The sequence below is a fragment of the Drosophila teissieri genome, chromosome 2R (genome assembly GCF_016746235.2).
Source record: "Drosophila teissieri strain GT53w chromosome 2R, Prin_Dtei_1.1, whole genome shotgun sequence".
Taxonomy (NCBI): Eukaryota; Metazoa; Arthropoda; class Insecta; order Diptera; family Drosophilidae; genus Drosophila; species Drosophila teissieri.
The window spans coordinates 11,394,959-11,412,195 of NC_053030.1; the positions used below are offsets into that span (position 1 = coordinate 11,394,959).

The window sequence follows — 17,237 nt, forward strand, 5'->3', positions numbered from 1 at the left end:
GCCACGGCGTTGTAGACGCGGACAACTAAGCAGATGCTCATTTGGAGGTTTAAATTTAAGATAAATTGTATGTTGGTTTCCAGTGGATAACCAAATTGACTGGGTAATATGCAATTAAATTTAAACAAATCGATGTAAACTTAAAATAAAACAAAAACAAACATTTACATACAAAAATATCTTTATTTCTTAGACTATTGACTTGAAATTCTGATTAAAATTCATTTTTAAATTCCTGGAGATATTAAACATTTAGGGGGGATAAATAATCTTATGTTAACTTAACTATGGTGTTTTTGTACAGATACTAGACGATGTTGTTCGCAATTCACTAAGCTGATAATTGGCTAAACCTACTACAATCTATCTACATGGCTCCGCTCTGAAGTTTATAGAGCGTGTAATAGAGACCCCGATTCCCAAGCAGCTGTTTGTGGTCTCCAGCTTCACACACCAATCCGTTCTCGAAGACAAAGATCACGTCCGAGTGGACGACGGTGGAGAGTCGGTGGGCTATACTGATCGTGGTACGTCCCTCAGAGGCGGCATCGAGTGCATCTTGGACAACCTGAAAAAGTATAAAGAAATTAATATGGATTTCCTATATACGAGTATAAGGGGGCTGTACACAAACCTTTTCACTTTCAGCATCCAAGGCAGAAGTGGCCTCGTCAAGCAACATGATCTTGGGATTCCGGATGAGGGCTCGCGCAATAGCAATGCGCTGCTTCTGACCTCCGGACAACTGAGCACCCTTCTCGCCCATTCTCGTATCATAACCCTAAGGGTTTAGATAATATATTACTATAAATTCGAAAGAAAGTTCAAGATAAGGCTTCTTACCAAGGGCAGGTTAGCGATGAATTCGTGGATATTGGACTTTTTGCACGCAGAGATGATCTCCTGATCAGTCACATTCCTTGCATTGTCACCGTAGGAAATATTTTCTCTGATTGTGCGATCGAAAAGAATTGGTTCCTGTGACACGATGCCCAACTGGTTGCGCAGATTGGTCATTGAAACGTCGCGCACATCACGCTCATCTATGAGAGTAGCTCCCTCATCCACGTCGTAGAATCGCTGTATCAGCTGGATGCACGTGGACTTGCCACAACCCGATGGACCCACCAGGGCGATCTTCTGACCCTTGCCCACTGTAAGATCCAGCCCCCTGAGTACCTGAATCTCACGGCGGGTGGGATAGCTGAACTCCACCTTGTCGAAGCGAACATTTCCTTCGCAGTGCCAAGGATCACGAGACACTCCAGGTCGGTCCACAATCGTCGGCTGGCGACGGAGGAACGTAAAGATGGTCTTGGCTGCAGAAACTCCCTTTTGCATGTTAGGAGCGAAGGCCAATGCATTGGCAATGGAAGCTGTGCCCATGATCAGGGCTTGGGATACCCTAAAAGAGAGGAAGGTGTTAGATAATCCTTCTAGTTAAGTGTGATGGTCTCGCCACTTACTTGAACACATCTCCAAACTCGATTCCACGGTTAATCACACACCAGGTTCCGTAATACATGCAAGCAGCATAGGCAAAGAACATCAGGGATCGGGCAAGGCCGTAGACCATTCCTCGGAAGTGGGTATTCCTCTTGGAAATCTAGTAGGACGAAAATGGAATATATACAACATATATTATATGTATGTATATACACTTACCTTAACCGCTGGAATCAGCATGCCAATGTAGTTCTGGTGGAACATCTCCTCACGACCCAGAGAAGCTACAGTACGAATGTTAGAAACCACTTCGACGGCCAGCTTGGTGCAGTTCTCCATGGTCTTGGCAGAGCCCATATTCTCCTTTGCCATAAGAGTACGCTGCATGTAGAAGGCGATCAGGATGAAGGGCGTGAAGGCAAGAGCCACCAATCCCAAACTCCACTCGTAATACATGGACAAGCCAATGCCCAATGCCAGAGTAGAAATCGATTGAATGATGGTTCCAATTCGTTGACCAGTGGCCTGAAGAAACATTGCAATCATTAGATAAATTACAAATGCGAAATCCCATATCAACTTACACCCTGAACTGCAGCAGCATCTCCGGAGAGTCGGGCACACAGACTTCCGGTACCATTAGCCTTATCATCGAACCAGGCCACCTCCTGGCTCAGCATGGCCTCGAACATGCGTCCTCGCAGGCGTTCCGTCAGTCTCTCGCCGGCGATTCCGAAGAAGTAAATCTGCAGGAAAGTGGCAATGCCCACAACGATACCAGCGATCAAGAAGTACAGACTGTACTGGTTGGAGTTCTCGCGCACGTAATCATCATTGTCCTTAACCGAAAGAATCTGAAGGATGCTACCAAAGAGCACGGCAAAGATGGGCATGGCGCAGCCCATGATGACGGAGGAGATGCAGCCCACTCCGATCTGAAACCATTCCGGTTGGTTCATCTTCATTACCTCCGACATGGGTTTCACCTCGTTGGGGTCCTTGACCTTCTTCTTTTTCTTATCCTTCTTGTCTGCAACCACGACATCTTCGTCCTCATCCTCGTGCAGTACTTTGATCTCTTCCTCGTCCTCATCCTTGATGTCAAAGTTCTTGTAGATGTCACCAGTGGGACTAAGAACCGAGCCATCATCCTCGCCCAATTGAGTGGTTACTAGATTATAGTAGTGATCCTTCAACTGCATCAACTCCTGATGCGTTCCGCTCTCCACCACTTGACCCTTGTTGATCACCACAATCCTGTCTGCCCGACGAACGGTGGACAAACGGTGGGCCACGATGATGGTTGTTCTACCAGCGCTGACCTTCTCCAGGGCAGCTTGTACCTTAGCCTCACTGGCTGTATCCAGTGCAGATGTGGCTTCATCCAACAGCAAGATCTCGGGGTCACGAATCAATGCGCGAGCAATAGCAATCCTCTGCTTCTGCCCTCCGGAAAGCTGAGCTCCTCGCTCTCCCACCAGAGTATCATATCCTTTGGGTAGCTTCTTAATGAAGATGGCAGCATTGGCGGCGGCAGCAGCTGCCTCGATCTCTTCGCGAGTGGCGTCCTCTCGGCCGTACCTGATATTCTCGTATATGGAAGTGCCGAAGAGGATTGGCTCCTGGCCCACCACTCCAATCCTAGAGCGCAGCCAGTTAATGTCGATGTCCTTCAGGTTGGAACCATTGAAGAAGAGATCACCAGCCTGGGGATCATAGAATCGCTGGACCAGTTGGATGCAGGTGGATTTGCCACAGCCGGAGGGACCCACCAGAGCCACCGTTTGGCCGCGATGGATCGTCAGGTTCAATTTGTTCAGAATGGGTATCTCTGGTCGCGTGGGATACTGGAACTCTATGTCCTTAAACTCAATGGTGGTAAGGGGCTCCTTTAACTTTTTACCATTCCCATCAATGGGGTTTATGTCCGGAATCTGCTCGATGATGTGGAAGACCTTGGCACTGGCGCCCTTAGCGATGCCAAATGCCTCGATGTAAGGAGCCGCCATTCCAATATTCATGGAACCCATCATCACTGAGAAGAACACGGTGATCATGGTGCCTGCATCGTAGTTCTCATATGCGGGATCGTTGTATCCCTTGATTACCAGACCCACTCCATACCAGAAGGCCAGAGCATAGGACGCGTAGATGAAGAACCAAAGCAGCCCGAATCCAATACCGGAGAACATATTTCTCTTGATGTTTAGGATCTTGGCAGCAACCACGCGCTCCTTGTACGCGGCCACCTCCTTCTCCTCGCCCTCAAAAGCCTTTACGGTTCGAATCCCGGAGAGAGCGCCTTCGGCCACCACGGCAGCACCGGCATACATGGTCACTTCCTTTTTGGCCAGCCGGGACGTGGCCACGGACACCAAGCCCATGGCGATGAAAGTCAGCGGCAGACTGGTCAAGCACACCAGGGATAGCTGCCAGCCCTTGATAAAGGCTAACACCAATGATCCCACGAAGGAAACCAGGTAATGGACGAACATGACCACTTTTTCGGCCAAGCCATCCTCCATTTTGGAGAGATCTCTGAAAAAGGTACACCATTTAATTAGATTGGCATGTCTCTGATTTTCTAACTTCGATTAGGTAAATATGAAAAGTCACCGATAAGAAACATATGACTTCTTATATGGTGGTTATGTATGACAATAATTCCGTGATTAACTAAAGAATTGATAAGACGTTTGAGTCACTTACTCATTCATTCGGCTGGCCACTTCACCGCTCTGGTTAAAGTCGTACCACTTCATGTCCTGATGGAGAATGGAGCGGAAGAACTTTGAGCGGATGGTGAGGATCTGGGAGTGGGCCGCATAGTTGAAGCACGTGACCGAGAGATAGGAACACACCAGCATAACGATGCCGATGTAGGTGTTCTGCAGGGAGAAGTCTCGCACTTTGTCCAGGAGCATAGTACCCGCATCATCGTCAGCTCGGTACGTTTTTCCACCCGCCGCCATTCCACCCAGGTCAATCATGTCCTTATTTGTTAAGATAGATGTAGGTCAAGATATTGTAATGATATTCTAAAATGAGTTTAAACTTACATTGGCGAGATTTCCGAAGATCAAACTGTTAGCCGGAGTGGTCAGGCCTGTGGCCACGGCAGACAGTAGTCCCACCAAATAGAGTCCACGATCCTTGTTGGTGGCATACCGAAACATCTGGAGGTAGCTAACCTGCTTCACTTCCTCCTTGTACTGGAAGCCTTCTTCCTCACCGCTGGCATCCGCCTCGTCATGCTTGGACTTCTTTTTCGGTTTGTTGGGCTCACTGCAATAATAATAAAGGGTGGCGCGCACGCCAATCATAGATGGTTATCAGTGAGTGATTCTATTGACGCCATTGCCATGAACCCCTCAATGCTACGAATCACCAATCGCCACCATCCTTATCTCCTGCTAACATTCTCCGTGGGAAGTGGTTTGCAACAACCAATAACGCAATGACTTCGGCTTCGGTTTTTGCACGACGAAGTTACTATCTATAGTTTGATATGGCTAGCATATAGCTGAGTGTCGCTTTTAGATTACCTGGTCGGTTGGTGGCTCTCAGTTGTGTAGTCGAAGCTTAACTCATTAGCTTTTAATGGACGATAAAGTAGTAATTGATTGAATTTTATAACGAAGGCATTCTACACTTTATTATTTCCCTAACTTATTTACATTTGGCCCACTATCTATATAATCTTTGATGTGTTTTATAAGCTGTATAACTTATAGGACGTCTACAAAAAATTAACCCAAAATAGCATTTATTAAAGGATCAAACTTTTCATAGCTAAATCATTTCGTTTAACTTAAGCTATTTTTTAAGTAAAAAAACCCTTGCAAATAAAACGTATTTTGTCTAATCTTTTCCAATATTTCGTATAACTCCTCGACAAAGGGTACACAATTAAAATACTCTTGGTACGCAAACAATGCGTATGAAAATTAAGCAATGTCATCGTTCAAGTGCACATTTCTAAAGGGTGAACAACTTCAATGGCATTGGGCACTCGATGAAAACATGTCAATTAATAAAATAATGTCTTCCTTATTACTTTTAAGCATCGATTAGATTAATTAGTTTTTAGCCATTAACAAGATTTATAGAGATTATTGCCACATTTCTCACAATGGCACATTAAGTTTGCTTTTTTTTTTGCACAGCACAATTCAATGTTCCCGCTTTCTAACTTTTAATGTCCTAAAGGACTTCTCGTACTGACACACTTTTGGAAACTCACAAGCTCTTCTGATCTCGCTCCGAATCCTCTAGTTTGGCGCCCAGGACGATGTTCGTTTTGTACTGCGATCGCGAATTCACATCGTCCTTGACGACATCGCCGTTCTTAACGGTCATTGTGGAAACTCGTATATAACTAGAGGGCAAATATCAATATAAATATCAATATCAGTTCGTATGGAAAGAAGAACCCAATGGCAACGCAGACTAAAACAGACTATTAGACTATGGCAGCAGGTGGGGGTTTATATTTGAATGTCCACCGGGCCAGAGTGAAGCCTTATCAACTGATAATGCTCGTTTATCAACATATTGAACGTGTATACCATTCTTAAGACTAACGGTGAGTTTGGTCTGCTTGTGAAATACGTGATCAAATGGAATTTAATGGCTGCACGTGAAACCGAATCTGATGAAACCGGCCACAATCATATGGCTAGGAACCTGAGAGCCGGCGAAATCTAAAGGACTGATTGACATCACGGGGGGTCTATATTGCTTTTTTAAAGCCCTAGGTCAGTAAATAGAAAAATGTTATCATTCATTTGAATAAAGAATATAATATCAAGATAATAACGTGGATTTTATTTAATAAGACCCGAATATAACTGAGAATGGTGCTACCAAGAGCCAACGTGATTCTGTGTGAGATTAAATGAAATCAAAGGTTACAAGGTTATAAAATAGCGAACTGCGTTGTCAATGTGACGTTTGCCATAATTCCGTTCCTCAGATAAATTGAAGATATCGTTATCACGCATTGTGAATAATAGACGATTAATCAAATATATGCATACATACATACTTATATAGATATACAAGATTAACAGCTTACGATTACTTCCAGCTGAAGCAATATGAATGAACGAGGCTTTCATTGAATTAATCATAATACTTTTCAGTTTCACATGGGTCTCCAATTGCTGGGAAAATGGCAATATAAAATTAACATGTCACTGCTGGCTCACACGCATCTTATCCTTATCGTCCACACGGCTTACTCACAGTGCGGAATATACATATACTCGTACTATAGAACTCAACTCGGACGGCAACCCATGACGTTGGACTAGTGACTGATGACATGACTGGCCAGTTTCACGCCGGTTTTCCACCGATTATCTACAATTCAAGGGATCTAGCTATGACAGTTTATTGGCAATTTCTATACAGGCACGTTCTCTGATTTCATTCGCGTTTTTTTCTAGTTGCCTAGATCCTAGATCCTGATGACCATGCGAAGGGCATCGCGGTTGATCTTGGCCTGCTTGAGCATGTGACCCTCGATGAAGATGTCCGACTCGTATTGCAGGTAGTTGACGCACTTGTCCACATAGAACAAGGACTCCTCCAGTCGATCCTTGGGCGACAGGCTCGTTTCAAGGGCTACACGACGAGTCTGCTCGGCAATAGCCGAGTGCAACTCGAAGCAAAGCGTGCCGAGCGTGCGAACTTCGCCTGCCGAGTAAATAACAAGCAACCACTTGAGATAACACTGCGTATACGTAATAATCGACATAAACACTTACACGGCGTCAGTTTCTCGTACAACTCAACAAGTTCCCTGGCGTAATTCAGCTTCAGCAGCAGCTTGTCGTCTGGAATCACCATTAGCTCCTTCTGATCCTTGGCCAGAAGCTGAACGAGCAGGATTTTAATCTCACTCATGTGAAAATGTTGCGGCGGCAGCCACTTTTCGTAGTGCTTTAGGTATCTGTGAAATAAAGAATTGCGCGATTTAAAAATATAGAAATAATCAACTTTTTTGGAGTAAATAACTTGTACTTACTTCAATCCATTTTCAACGTTTTTCTCCATGCTCTGGATGTCTTTGCCAGCCCGTTCCAAAATCCGCTCAACGTAGTGTTTCTGCACCTGCTTGTGGCACTCGCGACAACTAGAAGAGATTAGAAAGGAAAATACGTTTCACGATGACTTGGATGTAGGCACATGGAGACTCACCGCCAACTTCCGTTCCAGTCGTCCGCCTTGGTGGGCAGCATCAGTCCACCGCACTGGCGATCCTCGCACTTGATAGCGCTGTAGTTGGTGTCCAGCTCGGTGACATCCACACATCTTTCGCAGGCGCACCTAAACAGCTTGGTTTGCATCAGATGGCGCTGGCGATCGGCGGTGCCCCACACGGCGTCCGAGTAGCAGATACTCAGGTGGGTGTTCTTCTTGATCTCACGCGGTGCCCAGAGGATGCAGTGCCCGTTCTTGTTGAAGCTCTTGGCCAGATTGGGCAGGCAGGAGTTCTCCGTGAAGGAGGCAGTATAGAAGACCGCTACATGGGAAGGATCAGTGGTGGGCACCTCGTGCCCATTTATTTGCAGAGCACCCACTGCTTTCATAATCTCGTCCTCGCTGAACTTCTGGGTTTTAAAGAACCTGAAAAGATCAAATTTCAACAAACTCTATCATAAAGAACTGAAATTGAAATATTGTTTAACTTGCTGAAATAATTTTATGTTATTAGATTATAATTTTGATAGCGATCCAATCATAAATACTTATGACCACAGACAAATGCCAGACCAACGTACTCATATCGGTGAGAGATAAGATACGATTGTTTATGTTTATAGTATTCATTCAATACACACTTTGGAATAAACTGTCCAATGCTGACCAGATCCGCCTTCCATTGGTTGGACCCCCTTCTGGTGGACTCCAGTGACTCCAGCTCCTGGAACTTGCTGGCCTTCTCCGGACTAGTTTCGCCAATCAGTAGGCACCGTACGGTGCTCAAACACGTGTAGAGGGGATGTGGTCCACCGAACTCCTGGACATTAACCTTCTGATCCCGATCCTTGGTGAGGCGGCACTCCGCCTTGTGCTCATCCAGGGACTTGCACTCCGGTCCGCACAGAGGCCATCCGCACTTTTCGCACTCGATGTGATCCTCCGCCTCGATGCCGTTCAAACAGCCCAGGCAAACTGGCGCGGAGATCTGCGCTGGTCCCCGGACCAGTGGCGCCTCCTTGAGGACTATCTCGTAGGGTTTGATGGTGCGAGTGGCCACCAGATGCCGGCCCAGTTGCTCATTGTGGGCGATCTGCAAAGGGGTTGGGGTTGAGGTTATGTTGGGCCATCGGAGCTTTTACGTTTGGATATTAGTACCGCAGTACCTTGAATGGATGACAGCTGGGCTTGTGCGTTTTCCAGTCCTGCTTCTGGTGCTGGACGCTGCAGTAGGAGACCTGGTTACAGTTGGAGCACTTGTTCTTCGTCGGCTCTTCGCACACATGGCAGGGATTCATGGTGGCAAGGCAGATGTACAATCCAAAAAGAGATGGTTTTCAGTCGGAGAATCTCGTCCGCACTCTCAAACAGTTGCGAGATGTGCATCCACCTCCGCACGCCTCACTGAATTTCTATAAACTGGGCCAGCTGAAGAGCAGAACACATCTGCTGCCGTGCTCTACGCTCGGTCCTCTATAAATAGCCCACCGCTCTTGAGTGGACCAATGCTGTGCGGGGCGGGCCACCCTAACCGTAATGAAATTAAAACAGAGATTGATTTTCTTTTTTTTTTTATCTGGGCCACGCTGAAAGCCTAGATTCAGAGAAGCCGCAGCTTGACCAAGATTTCTACGATTTATTCACTATCGTTACACCAATTAAAGCACTCCCATACTATATATACAAAGTCACCCTTGGCCAGTAGCTGGGATAACATTACTGGTAAGGCGCCGGGATAGCAATACGATTAATTTATAAATACAGTTTTTACATACTTTATATAGCCTCCACCCCATCAAAACACTGAGGTATAAAACTACTGACGTTTACGCTTACGCCTAAACTTGGATTTTGGCCTGTGTTTAGGCGGTGCCGTTTTGTGACTCTGGCCAAGGGCACTAACTTCGCCTTCTGCTCGTCCTCGTCCTCCTCCTCCTCCTCCTCGATCCTCAGGCGCCGTCGATCAAATATCAGTCTCGTCACTCGGCCCATTGGCCTCGCGCAGGGTCACGAACTTTTGCAGCGTGACGTTCTCCTTGGTGGCAGCAGTGCTGCCGCTTTTTGAACTGTTCCGCAGTTTTCCCTTGTCACGTGACTTCTCGTGCACGCCGTTCACCTGGAAATTGTCACTTTGGAATGGTATCGAAATAGGTAAGCTGTATTCGCTCGGAAATGCAACAGTTCGGTCGTTGTCCTTATCCTTATCCTTTTTCTCAGACACTAAGGGTTCGGCATTGGTGTGGGCATTGTAGTTTCCTACAAAGTAGATTTAAAGAAAGATTTGCAATCCAATAAAGGTGGTTTTGTATAAAAATAACCATCAATCTATTACCCACCTTTAGCTCCAAACATCTCGGCGTGTTGCTTGAAGGCACTGCGATTGCGCTTGCCTCTCTTTCGCATATTTAAACGCAGGGCGGACACCTTCATTTTTGACCGGCTGCGTTTGGACTTCGGACTACTTGGTCGCAAGTCCGACTCCGCCTCCATCGGCTGACGCTTGCCAGTTAGGCTTGGACTGGGACTGGTACTGAGACTTGGACTCGGAGTAGTGCGGAGCCCCAAATTGCTTTCGGTGTCGGAATGATTGTGCTGATAGCTGGCTGTCGCAATCTCCTCGTCTTCATCTTCTTGATCCTGATCATGATCCTGATCCTCATCCTCGTCGCACTCATCATCTTGGTCGATGATCTCTATTTCCTCGGCATCGTCGTCATCTGAGAGAGCCTGTCGGAGTATTATTTCCGGCCCACCACCATAGATGTTATGCAGAAATCGCCACAAGCGCGCATTCAGCTGGGCATAATCCGAGCCCAATCGCACGCAGCTCACAGTGGCACTTCCATTTTGGGAACCATTTTCGGTGGGAGCAGCAATGCCCTCGTTGGTAATTGGCCCCGGATCCTTGTGAGTTTTTCCACGCGAAAACTGCTGCCAGGAGCGCAGCCATGGCATTGCGATTGCATAAATGGCCGTCGATTCAAATTCGTTTTGCAGTCCGTTGTATTTAGTAAACTCGTTAAGTTCATATTGTTGACGGCGAGAAAGCGTCTCCGCTGCCCGCTTGCAGATCTCGCACTCGAAAATTATATTTACGGCTGGTCCGCCGCCGAAAGTCCGGTAGAGATAGTCCCACAGCGGCTGAGAGATTGGCACCGCAATCTGGCTGATCACGTCCGCCTTGGAATGCAAAATCCCGCCATGGGGGCACAGCATCTCCTGGTTGTTGATAGGTCCTGGTTCTGAAAAAGTAGCCAATCTGGAGAGCCACTCGCGGGTTATATAGAACTGAATGTCCGAATCGCACAAGGGATGTGAAGTCGACAAAGTCATTGCCTGATCCCTGACTAGCTTCATCTGGGGGTTGTGTTTGTGGTAGAACAGAACATACGCCTGGCAGGACTGCACCAGCTCCGAAGAAACCTCCGTCACAAACTGATCATCAAATTCATACCACTTTCCGTTCAGCGCATTGCGTGCATAGCAAGTATAATGGCCACCACCCACCGTTCCATGATGGCAAATCACCGACGACAGGTTGTAAATGGCCACCTCGCTCTTGCAATCCTTGTGAATGTAAGGCCGCATGTCGAAGCCCTCCAATGGAAAGTATACGTCCGACGAGATTTTTGAACTGTAAGAAAGATCGTTTCGAAACCGCTTCAAGTGGATACACAGAACCTCTGGCAAAGTAAGAACGCGGGAGTACTTTATTCCTGTCCGGAGCTTGTTGCAGCGTTCGCAGCTGAAAAGTAAATACACTGATGAGTAAAAAGCCTATAAATTCAAAGGGACTTCTCACCTGTACATGTTGTCTCCCTTCAACTCATCTGCGCTGAAAAAACTGGCCATGCAGTCGTAGAGCGTTACCGAGGGTCCGTAAATCCAGGAGCGCAGCATATTCCACATCCAGGAAAGCCAGCCCTCGTTGGTCCTAGCCGAGGTTTCAGCGGCATTCAAACTTTGCACGCTTATGCTATGGGTTTGGTGAAGAACGTTCAGAAAATCACGGTTGGGAATGGGCAGCGAGAGGTCCTGGAATGTTTCCTCGCGTGTGGACACGCGATCGCAGGTCAGGCACTGCACCGAAGACAAAAGCTTGCCGTCAAACACGTCGCTGATTATAGAGCGCGCTGCTTCTACTGGTTTCTGTTCGGTGGAGGTGGCACTTTTTTGCTGATGCTGCAACGGTGCTGGTTGCAAATGCACCGTGTGGCCTTCTGGCAGGCCATTGTTTGAACCATTTGTCCTAGAGGGCGTTACAAAGTACTCCGTCTTTAGCAGCACCTCTGCCGATTGCTCCGACATGCTGCTTTCACAGGTGTCGTACTCACTCTCGGAAGCAGGCGTCAAAGACACCGGCGCCACCTCATCCTCGTTTTCGTCATCCGTTTCGCTGGCCTGCTGCTGCTGAAGTGGCTGCGATTGTGACTGGTATTGGGGCTGGTTCTGCGTCTGTGGCAGCATTGAGACCTGCTCTGTCAGCTCCTCATGCAGCTGGTCCATGAAACACCGCAGGAACTCCTGGGTGTCGTGCTGCTGATAGCCCCGAAACATGGGATGAACCGTGCGAATGCCATACAAAATACCACGCGGGGCAATAAACTCTGTAAAATCTCAAACTTTAGTAGGTTTTCCGATTGAGAGGGTGAAAGCGTGAACCTTTGGGATCATCGACATCCTGCCAGATGTCCTGCATCAAGCGGCGGTAGCTCTTGGCCAGACCGCCTGGCTTGCAGCGACGGGCGCTCTGCTCTGCTATATACTCCACAAGGTCGCTGCAGTTGATGAAGTAGTGTGTCATCGGCGGAAGGTTACTCAGAGCCTGCAGTGCCGAATTCATATAGCAGGTGTTGGCGATGTTCTGGAGGCCGACGAGTCCCGTGCCCGAGCCCTTGGCGTTGTCTTTGCCTTCACTGGCACTGGCGCTTGAATCCTCCCGCCTGGCCAGTGAATTAAGCGAACCGCTGAAGAGTTTGTCGTGACATCGGCTGCTCCTCGGGTCACCCATGGCATAGCCGTTCGCCAGCTGCCCGAGAGAAAATCGAAAGTCATGTAATCGAGCATTAAACAATGCCTACAAGTACGACTGCTCGCCTGGAGCGGAGTTCACCGTCCACACGTTACCTTGTGGCTCTGGCTGCTGTTTGCGGTGCGGTTGCGGTGCTCTACATGTGGATTGTGCTGATTTGGGTTGGGACTCAAACTCATTATAGCTCCCTAACTGCCAGTATTCTGTAGTTTTATATTTTAATTGAGAATTTTGATTGGAAACGACCGCAGATAAGGCGTTTGCGATTTTGGTTGGTATTTTTGGTATTCCTTGCTAGTGTGACCAAAACAAAAAACCGTGAGTCAACCGAATATGTTTCATCTAAAATAGTTAGGTCGCGTATTAGTAATGATATCGCTTAAAATTTTTAGTAATTTAACTTAACACTAAATTAGGTAAACTTTATAACAAGTATAAATAATTTAAATATTTCATAATTTTTTCCAATACGATACATCTATGTAAGAGCATCGCTGGCGTGCCATCCCCACTTTAAGAGTGTCGGCCACACTGATTTGAAACTCGGGGGAAAAAACGCAGAAAATAGTCGAAAATGTGTATACAAAAAGTGTAACTAAGCGTTTTCATGAGTGATAAGGGCCAAGAGTTTATTGCGAGACGTTCGAGCGGCCAGTGATCAGCCTGGTTTAGTCGTCCCCACACCGGAATGGGTGACGCCTCATAGTTTTTCCTGCATCTGCTGGCGGAGATTCGACTTCCCCCTCCGCTGTATAAGGTAAAACGGCCCTGCCTTTCCGCATTCCCTTGTGTAACAGCCCTGCTTTTCCGCTGCTCCTGTTGGGAATCGAATGTAAAAAGGACACATCCAAATGAATCATTAATTGGGAGCAGGCGATGAATGTACACGTGCCTCTGTGGGATGGGCTACTGCCCACCTCCATTCAGGCAGCCAGCTATTACATCAATATCCGTTCATGAAGCAGCACTTTGCCTGCGAAACATCCCGTGTACGAAATGATAGAGCTCTATAATTATAGTTTTAGCTAATCGCGGATAGTTGTGCCCAACACGCAGGCCGTTGGAAGAGTGCCAAGGAGCCATCATGACGCTGGAGACGCAGCCCGTTGGCGGGGTGAGCGACGGCAAGATTGCCGGACTCTATGATCTGGAGGAGACTCTGGGATCCGGACACTTTGCGGTGGTGAAGCTGGCACGGCACGTGTTCACCGGCGCTAAGGTGGCGGTCAAGGTGGTGGACAAGACCAAGTTGGACGATGTGTCCAAGGCGCATCTGTTTCAGGAAGTGCGGTAAGTAGCAATAGCAATCTAAATCAACAATTTATTTAATAATCCCGCCGCACTTATCCTCCCCAGATGCATGAAATTGGTGCAGCACCCAAATGTTGTGCGACTGTACGAGGTTATTGATACCCAGACCAAGCTGTACTTGGTTTTGGAACTGGGCGATGGTGGCGATCTATACGATTACATAATGAAGCACGACTCGGGGCTCAGCGAGGAACTAGCCCGAAAGTATTTCCGCCAAATCCTACGTGCTATCACGTACTGTCATCAGCTTCACGTGGTTCACAGGTGAGAGCGCGCTCCAACTGATAGTACGCCGTAATGTGTCGATCACTGATTTACATAACATTTAATTCTCCTACACAGGGATCTAAAGCCGGAGAACGTGGTGTTTTTCGAAAAGCTGGGTCTCGTCAAGCTCACAGACTTTGGGTTTAGCAACAAGTTCTTGCCGGGCCAAAAGCTAGAAACCTTCTGCGGCAGCTTAGCCTACTCGGCCCCAGAGATCCTGCTGGGCGACTCATACGATGCGCCTGCAGTCGGTATGTCAACAACAAAAATGTACCATAACCCTCAGCTAATCAGTTGATTCCATCCCTTCAGACATTTGGTCCCTGGGAGTAATTCTGTATATGCTGGTCTGCGGTCAGGCGCCTTTCGAGAAGGCCAACGACTCGGAAACTCTGACCATGATCATGGACTGTAAGTACACGGTACCCTCGCACGTGTCCACTGATTGCCGGGACCTAATTGCCTCAATGCTGGTGCGGGATCCAAAGAAACGGGCCACTGTGGAAGAGATTGCTTCATCGGCCTGGCTAAAGCCAATTGATGAGCCCGACTCGACGACCTCCACCTCAGAGCACTTTCTGCCTTTGGTCAGCCGCGAACAGTTGGGCGAAGAGGATCACGCCTTTATCATACAAAAAATGATAAACGGAAACATTGCGTCCAAGGAAGAGATATTGCAGTGAGTATAGCTAAAATATTATATCAATTTATTCGAGCTAACGCCAAGTGATGTCATTACAGAGCTCTTGACAAAAATAAGTACAATCATATAACAGCCACATATTTTTTGTTGGCGGAATTACGTCTGCGACGGAGGCGAGAAGAGCTGGCTCAAAAACAGAGGCTTCTGAATGATGCCAGCATTAAGTGAGTTGAATTAGTCAATTTGAATTCTTAATCTGTAATATGTATATTCAGAGTGGGAGATGCGAGTCGCAAGCTAGTGCCTGAGAAACCAAGTCCAACAGATGCCCAGAAAGGTGGAGTACCCATCAGCATTAACGTGACTCCAGCAGCTCAGTTTGCCAACGACGGTGGCAAGCCGGTAAGTTAATTAGCAATCCATTTGAACTGCAGTAAATCTAATTAATGCAAGTGCTTTCGACAGGACAAGCGCAGTCGCAAATGCAGCATTGTGCGTGAGGAGGACGAAGAGGAGTCTGCCACAGAATGCTCGGCGATAGGCAATGAATTAAAGGTGACGTCGTCGCGGCGTGAGGCCTCCTCAGATTCTCTCTTTAATAGGCCAATGCATGAGCGTTCCACCTCTGAGTCCGGAAATCAAACAAAAGGGGAACAGATAGCTAATAGCGGAGTGCCAAGTCATTCACGTACAAAGATTGTCGTCTCGGTGGATGCAACGCTGGCCCATAAGCTCAAGCAGATGGAGAAGAGTGCCAAGATCGATGAGGACACCCTAAGTGGTCTAAAGGAGCTGGAGATCGGCAAGCTCAAGCCGCTTCCTAGCAGTAGCAAGAATCCGGTGCTCACGCACCGACGCACAAAGCTGAACAAGATTCGGACGCCCTCCTGCAGCAGCTCGGAGGCCTCAGACGACGACACCAAGACACGCAACAAGAAAAAGATTAACAAATTTGTCGGTGACACGCCAGTGCGGTTTCGCATGCATCGACGAGACTCGCATGACGACTCCAGCGACTCGCAGGATCAGCTATATCCGCCGCCCGGTTCGGCCGGCAATGCAGGTAGTTTTATCTCCAAAAGCAGCTCCGTAAGTGGCAAAAAAGAGGGACAATCGCAGTATAAAGAGGTACGATTACTATTGTATAATTATCAGTGAGACAGTTACTAAAGACCCATTCTTCGCTTTTAGCCAAATAATAAATCCGATGAAAATCGCAAATCTCACAGCCAAAAAAATCGGAAACAGCACAAGGATCATGTAGACAAGCATTCCCACGCTGATAGGCAGGTGGCGGATAGCACCACAGCTACAACAGGAAATTCCACAAATAGAAGGCGACGCATTCGCGAGAGCCAGTCGCTGGACCGCATCACAGAGGCTCAAGAATACGAGATGCGGCATCGATGCTACGCGGAGAGCGAGGCAGCATCCTCGTCGTCCTCGTCCACCCAACATATCGATCAGAGATACTCTTTACTCAGCCTGAATACTAGCACATTCTCCGTTGCCGAAACTAAGGAAGAGTACGACGAGGAGGCAGACGCCACAAATGCCACGGACCAAATCATGAATACTTTGAATGCAGCCAAAGCAACGCTTCAACAAGAGCAATATTTTAATAACAATACCAATCTTAGTAGGAACTTCAATCACAATCACAACAACAACAATCACACCCAGAGCATCATCCACATCAGCAGCCAGAAGCCAGCAGCCAACAGCAAGAAGTCCAACGAAACACCAAAAGATATTTATAATCTAAACTCAATCGAGCAAATCGACTTGATTTTGGAGGATAAAAGCCTTACCAAAGCAATACACGTTACCGGCTCTAAATGCTTTGTCACCATGAAGAAAATCCGACGGCTGGGAAAATACTTTCCCGTGATGAACTTCTCTTAATAGACACAGTTACTTCTTTGCAAAGTGCATTCTAAATATTACAACAAACTCGGTTAAGCGAACTACATAGAAAATATGCATGTATTAATTAAAACGTATAAACGTCAACGTTATCCCCCGTATATAGGAAAGCGCGCGAGAGTATTTAAATTTAGTGGTAGCGTAATTGTTTTGTCTGTCGTCGTCATTACGCTTAAATTATTCTAAATATATTAATTTATGTATAATTGTAAGTCTAATCACTCAATGCAATATTTAGTGAAAATACATTAATGCCCATATGACAATTGACTAAAAAGAGACTACTTTATTTACAAATTGCGTAAGTATTAAATGGAATAAAAGGGTACACATGATATGAACAGTATAAAATTTAAATTTTTGCGCCCGGCGACAGTGTATACACACCATAAATATTTTTGAGTA

At 46.9% G+C, this 17,237-nt stretch overlaps 4 protein-coding genes across 4 annotated transcripts; 1 reads left to right on the top strand and 3 right to left on the bottom strand.

Moving 5' to 3' along the window:
- Nucleotides 1-220: 220 nt before the first annotated feature.
- Nucleotides 221-5,890, bottom strand: LOC122615229 (ATP-dependent translocase ABCB1). The gene is made up of 9 exons (XM_043790187.1): nucleotides 5,690-5,890; nucleotides 4,506-4,731; nucleotides 4,156-4,439; nucleotides 2,031-3,984; nucleotides 1,666-1,971; nucleotides 1,467-1,606; nucleotides 844-1,405; nucleotides 635-781; nucleotides 221-568 (listed from the first exon to the last, which is right to left on the bottom strand). The coding sequence occupies exons 1-9, from the start codon at nucleotides 5,803-5,805 to the stop codon at nucleotides 368-370; spliced, it is 3,936 nt and encodes a 1,311-aa protein (XP_043646122.1). The 5' UTR covers nucleotides 5,806-5,890; the 3' UTR covers nucleotides 221-367.
- Nucleotides 5,891-6,825: 935 nt separating this feature from the next.
- On the bottom strand, nucleotides 6,826-9,134 carry LOC122614668 (SET domain-containing protein SmydA-8). Its single transcript, XM_043789288.1, has 6 exons — nucleotides 8,820-9,134; nucleotides 8,295-8,746; nucleotides 7,651-8,079; nucleotides 7,478-7,585; nucleotides 7,218-7,402; nucleotides 6,826-7,146 (listed from the first exon to the last, which is right to left on the bottom strand). The coding sequence occupies exons 1-6, from the start codon at nucleotides 8,949-8,951 to the stop codon at nucleotides 6,908-6,910; spliced, it is 1,545 nt and encodes a 514-aa protein (XP_043645223.1). The 5' UTR covers nucleotides 8,952-9,134; the 3' UTR covers nucleotides 6,826-6,907.
- A 77-nt stretch (nucleotides 9,135-9,211) lies between these two features.
- On the bottom strand, nucleotides 9,212-12,968 carry LOC122614663 (ubiquitin carboxyl-terminal hydrolase 20). Its single transcript, XM_043789280.1, has 5 exons — nucleotides 12,781-12,968; nucleotides 12,316-12,682; nucleotides 11,456-12,260; nucleotides 9,990-11,398; nucleotides 9,212-9,909 (listed from the first exon to the last, which is right to left on the bottom strand). Exons 1-5 carry the CDS (start codon nucleotides 12,862-12,864, stop codon nucleotides 9,617-9,619), a joined length of 2,958 nt encoding a protein of 985 aa, XP_043645215.1. The 5' UTR covers nucleotides 12,865-12,968; the 3' UTR covers nucleotides 9,212-9,616.
- Nucleotides 12,969-13,206: 238 nt separating this feature from the next.
- Nucleotides 13,207-17,080, top strand: LOC122614665 (SNF-related serine/threonine-protein kinase). Its single transcript, XM_043789285.1, has 9 exons — nucleotides 13,207-13,442; nucleotides 13,705-13,975; nucleotides 14,042-14,260; nucleotides 14,339-14,514; nucleotides 14,576-14,942; nucleotides 15,005-15,130; nucleotides 15,182-15,308; nucleotides 15,372-16,034; nucleotides 16,098-17,080. Exons 2-9 carry the CDS (start codon nucleotides 13,770-13,772, stop codon nucleotides 16,809-16,811), a joined length of 2,598 nt encoding a protein of 865 aa, XP_043645220.1. The 5' UTR covers nucleotides 13,207-13,442; nucleotides 13,705-13,769; the 3' UTR covers nucleotides 16,812-17,080.
- The last annotated feature ends 157 nt before the right edge of the window (nucleotides 17,081-17,237 follow it).